Raw genomic sequence first — 5,975 nt, 5'->3', positions numbered from 1 at the left:
GAAATAGCTTTCGCCTCCATACTTGTCCATTGATGTAAATACCACCTTATATGGCATATGCAAATGACTTGACAACCGGAAGTTGAAACTTCAGTACATCAAACATGGCGCACAAATATGAATCGAGAAACTGGGATTTATCGAAATTGTTGAAAACGGTAGAATAGAGCCTCACAAATCTAAAGTTGTAGGTTGTAAATTTATATATTGACTAAGAAACATAGAATATCATTTTATTTACGTAAAGAAAGTCAGGAAATGTTTAGAATGAGCGCAAATGTTGCGGGAGTGAATCACTCCCGCATTTGCACCATTACGGAGATCCTAAGGAGTTGTAGCCCTCTCCCTAAAAAAAAAAAAAAAAAAAAAAAAAAAAAAAATCAGAGAGGGCTACATTATTGCAGCTAGTACGAGGGCTGTTCGATATGTAATGTGTATTGTACCACAGCGCGATAACGCTTTGCACGATTTCGTGGATGATGATACTCTTGAATAGCTCTATTCAATATACCTTTCCAACGATATAAACACGAGACTTCAGCTCCACATAGTTTTAAACTTATAGTCATTTCAATAGAGCCAGTCATTGACCAGTGTTGTAAAAACGGTTGGGAAACGGGTTGAGAATATTGAAGAAATTAGAACTTATATAAAAGTTGGCACAAAACTCGGTAATTCGGTAATGCAGATTCTTACTGAATTGTGGGAAGTTTATGGATCTGATAAGGTATCTTATGAGACAGTTCGTAGGTGGAAGAAAGAAATTTCTGACTGGCACAGAGTACGTCAAAGATGCAGCAAAATCTGGCCGACCTGTGACTGTAACAGGCAAGGCAAAAGTCAGGGAAATGATTGAAAGTGATGGCAGATACACGATTCCTGATATTGCCAAAACTGTTGGCATATCGCTATCGCGGGTGCATATCATTTTGAAGCGTATTTTGAAAGTACGAAAGATTTCTGCCAGATGGATACCGCATATATTGACATATGACCAAAAACAGGTACGAGTACAAACCGCTAAGCAATTGCTCAAAATGTTTCCCAAATTCAATCAAAGACAATTTGCAAACATTGTTACTGGTGACAAAACATGGGTTCACTAAATCGAGCCAGTAAGAAAAATTGGAAACAAAATATGGCTTACTAAACACAGTAGAAGGCCTGTAGTTGCCAAAAGAAGCATAAGCACAAAGAAGGTTCTTTATTGCATATTCTTCTCATGTGATGGTATAGCCGTACAAATTCCAGTGCCAAAGGACAAAAGTGTTACAGGTCGTTATTACCGAGATGTTATACTAAAAAAGCTCAAGAAATATTATCATAAACGACTCCCTGTGTCAGGATTTAGGCATGTTCGTCTACTTCATGATAATGCTCCATCACATATACATCTGAGCTTGTGAAGCAGTTTTTGAAGTCGGAGAAGGAATTACCATCAATTGCCACACCTAGCATACTCTCCAGATCTAGCCCCATGCGACTTTTTCCTTTTTCCAAAACTTAAAAAAAAAAGTCCTTATCTGGTCGTCGTTACAAGTCCCGACAAGCCCTTGGCTCAGCTATCAGTAATAGATTCAGAGATTGAAATACTTTGAAGGGATGTAATGTTCATTTCACTTTTTGAGTCGAATTCTTTTGAGATATCGTACAATACACATTATATATCGAACAGCCCTCGTATGTTAAAAGGTATAGAAATAAAATACAGTGAAGCCTATAAATAACTGAGAGGGGCATGGACACGATTTTTGATCGTTTAGAAGTACAAGGCGGAATACTACACAAGAGATATTTGATGTGGATAAAATGTGGAGTATAGGCACAATAACATTTTGAAATTGAAAACTTTCAAAGAGGATGTTGCACCGAAGCGGGAATTTTCCCTAATCGGAGCTCTGTGCCAGCACTCGTGACGTAGAACTGACCTGGGGGTTATAAAACATTTTTGAGCACGTTTTCATACTCAAACTCAAACTCCGTGCTAAAAATCGTACTCATAATCAAAAGTGAAGGTTATAAAAATTATATAAAATCATTCTCATAGTCAAATGGAGTACATGTTCAAAATTTTTCGAGTATGCTTCAGAGTTGTACTCAAAAGAAAATGGTTGAGTTTGAGTATGAGTACGGTATAAGTTTTATAACCTCCAGGCCAGACCTTCATTCCTATTTATACTCATTGCGTATTTGTCATTTAAATACCTGAAGGATTCCCCAGTACTTGGAACAATCCTAAAACATTTTATGTGTCAATACATTATACATGTAGTCTAAAGATAATTTTTGAAATCGTGAAAATTAAATTGTCTTCTTTTTTTCTGAGTATCAGATACAATGTATACGGTTACATGTTACGAGTGTATCAAATATTTAATATTCTATACTACTACAGTCCAGAAGCTCTTATACTCGTATGTATTATTTTCTACAACCAACAATTGGCAATTGTACATGACTCTGACCACAAACAAAATATGGGAATTTAATACGCATTAAAAAGATTCAACACTATTCGAAGTACATGCACCTGTAAAAAATGATTCAATATAGCAATTTGCTACTGGAATACATATAAATTCAAACTGTTTAACGGTTATTTACCTTGTTTGGCCTTAAAGTTTTTCTTCCGAAGCTTTGCATAGTTCACAACGGTTTTTCGTAAAAGGCACCATGCCTTTGTCAACAACTTTCATTCAGAAAAACCTACAAGTTCTCGTTAGCAACCTTGACTATTAAAACACAGGTATTGCATGCTGTATTCGGTGTGTTTGTTGAGAGTCCTATTCACAAACTAAACAGTGTCCAGGTTGGAAGCTTAATTCAAACTCGGCACATGGTAATAAACAGAGCTTTGACATGAAACATATATAAAATCTAGAAGCGTGTTTCAATCAAAAAAAAAATCTAAATGGAAAACGTAATATGAAAAAAAGAATGTGTTCGTGAGGGAGTCGTACCCGGTCGTTTAAAAATAGAATACACCTTTACATATAAGAGTCGACGACCTTACCTACTGGACCACGCAGTAGATCATATATTACCAAAGAAAATCAACGTACAGGTGAAGTTGAAAATAATACCAGTGAAGTCGTTTCGATTTTTTTAAAATTTACAACAAAATGCCCTCGTGAAACAAAATTTCAAAGCGACAGGTTTTTTTTTAGAGGAAAACTCGAAGAACGTGTTGATGCTAAATTTATTTTGTTTCACGGAGGCAGTTTTTCTGAAATTCGGGGATACCCCTTCATTTTAATCATATAGATCGCTTATTGCTTGATTTAAACTCGAAATATTTTGGCTAACTTTGTCAATACACGTTTTTTAAACTTATTTTCAAAAATTATTGAATCAAGAGATACGTTCCAATTAGTTTTATCATATATTTGAATAACATAATTTTTTCGGTTTTCCATGCAACACCTTTAGGGAAATTAACATGAGACGTGCAACACCTTCTTTACTTTATTTAATAAAAAATACAGTTTTAGTAGAAAGTAACCTGAAATTAAAACCCGCGATCTACAGTTCTGCACTTGACATACTGATTAACCTACTGAGCTAATCAGCTAGGCAATGAGAGACAAATATTGCTGATATTTATATTTTCATTCATGTTTAAAAGGAAATCAGCTATTATGATGGTGTACATGGTATAAATTCTCAACATTTCTATTAATATTGAAAGAAATAAAGATCTTTTATAATGAAATTTAAACAAAAGTAGATAATTTTTTTTAAAAGATCTTTTTATAGATACATGAAGTACAGATTAAAAATATCTATACCCGTTATACACTTCGTATTTACATTAAACTCGGTTCCCCAAATCATACAGTGTGCTGTAAACACGGTGTTTGTTTAGAGAATGCGCGCGGATTTTTATCAGACAAGAAACCATGTGTGGAGACTTCTTTAAAAAGTATGTCCTCCAAAAAAATTTCGACATAGAGTAAATATAGAGGAATTTAGAGTGTATGCACAAAGACAAAATAACTGCAATTTCGTTAATCGAATCTATCAACTTTCACGCCCTATGTTCATAGTTGAGTCACACAAACTTATAGGGTTCATGTCTGAAATACATTCTTATGCATACTCATACAGGGGTCTAGTGATATTTCACTCTGTTTTATTTGATTTTCTAACCTAGTGATATATCACTCCGTTTTATTAAGTAGAGAATGGAATATTGATTTTCTAACCTGTTAATATTTTACTCAATTTACTCTGTATCTCTATTAATTCTGACGCTTGAATAGAAATTTTCATTCCGCTCTTGTGGTGTGGACAATGTAAAAGAGAGGGTGAACAAAGGGTCTAAGAATAAGGAAAGAGGGGGTAAGCGGAAAGGGGCTCGAGAAAGGGGGGAAACGAAGAGGAAAGATCGAGGGAGAGAGAGAGAGAGAGTCACAGAGAGAGAGAGTCACACACACACACAAACACGAATTAGATTAAAGAGTTAAAGTATAACCCGAACCAAACGCAGGGGAGATCATTGCACGCCTAGAGGAATTCTTTAAACTATAACACTATTACAGACCATTATATACTTATCAAACTTCGACAAACAAAATTCACACATTAGATAAATGTATACCGTATTAATCTCTGTTACCAATGGCGGATTTAAGGGGAGGGACGCACACACACACCCCCCCCCCAATAATTTTTTTAGATAAATCATGGTCTCTTGTTTAGAGATAGAAAAAAATCAAAACCAAAAAGGTAAATTAAACAATAATTTTTTCCACTCTCAGAGATATGAATTGTAAGATTTTTCAAATTTATTGTTGCTTTTATTAAGAGAATTCAAAGGCGAAAAAACAGTGAAATTTGTGTCATTTTATTAATTTTACCTCATTAAAAATGATAGATAATAGTTAAAAAATATTACTACATGGGAAACATATTTCAAGTCCTATAAAATCTATCAATTCAGGAGCCACCCACTGGTGTCCTTCGAGTCCCATGCAGACCCCCTGCCTCATTTCTGGATTAGCCCACGTTACACAACAACTAATTACATGTAACCAAAAGTGTTAAATAATTGTCCTATACATGTTTGTTACAAATATATACCGGGAAAGAGGGGGGCAGGGAAAAGGAGAGAGAGAGAGAGAGAGAGAGAGAGAGAGAGAGAGAGAGAGAGAGAGAGAGAGAGAGAACTAACCTTGTGGCGTGAGAGGTGTAAACTCTTCGCTGTTGTACACCGATCTCTTTAGCAGTGTCCCATTCCTGACCACGATGGGTGTGGAATACCCGTTGAAATAGTACACCATGGAAAATTTGTAATGAATGTCAAACTCAAACTTACATACGTCCGCAGTTTCATCACAAGATGGAGTTACACGATGATTGAATCCACAGAGAACCACATGAACACTACAGATGCAAACATACAGCACTACATAACAATCCTCGAATTTCATCGTGGACTACAAATGCGGACGGGTGCATATAGAACGGCCAAGATGAATGTGCGACTTAGACTTTATTGCACCTGGGTGATTTCGTAACTACGCCATATAAAATTCTTGCGTGGATCATATGATTCTTTCTTCAAGGTCGCCCTTGGGGCATGTCGCTTCAGTTCGCATTTTCTTCACGCCTGTTTCGTTCTCATCACCAAATTTAACATTTGATTTCTATGATTGTGGTTCGTGACAGTTCTCTGTTTATTTTGGTAGAGAGTTCCTTATTGACTGACAAAAAGTTGTTGATATATATATATACATACATTTAGATGTCAAGTGGGGGGGGGGGTGTCTTTTGTTTCTTTTTTCACTTTGCTCCCCCCCCCCCCCAACCAAAAAAAAAACGGAAACAAAAATATATATTAATATGTATCTTTAGAACCATTCATAATTATTATTTATCTATTTTACCTTCCACTCTCTCTCTCTCTTACTCTCTCTATACAAGTCATAGATCACGTGAGCATTTAAAGTCGGGTTCGATGTTTTCTGAAATAT

The 5,975-nt window shown here is 35.6% G+C and overlaps 1 protein-coding gene across 1 annotated transcript in view; it reads right to left on the bottom strand.

Annotated features, from left to right (window-relative positions):
• LOC125665481 (uncharacterized) overlaps positions 1-5,645 on the bottom strand; it is a 24,387-nt gene extending 18,742 nt beyond the window's left edge. The window contains exon 1 of the mRNA XM_048898124.2: positions 5,174-5,645. Within this exon, the coding sequence (XP_048754081.2) occupies positions 5,174-5,432 (259 nt within the window). The 5' untranslated portion in view covers positions 5,433-5,645. The remainder of the gene's footprint in view (positions 1-5,173) is intronic.
• Positions 5,646-5,975: the final 330 nt, after the last annotated feature.

The sequence above is a fragment of the Ostrea edulis genome, chromosome 10 (assembly GCF_947568905.1).
Source record: "Ostrea edulis chromosome 10, xbOstEdul1.1, whole genome shotgun sequence".
Lineage (NCBI taxonomy): Eukaryota > Metazoa > Mollusca > Bivalvia > Ostreida > Ostreidae > Ostrea > Ostrea edulis.
Note: the sequence above shows the minus strand (reverse complement) of the source record. Positions and strands in the feature narration are given on the sequence as shown.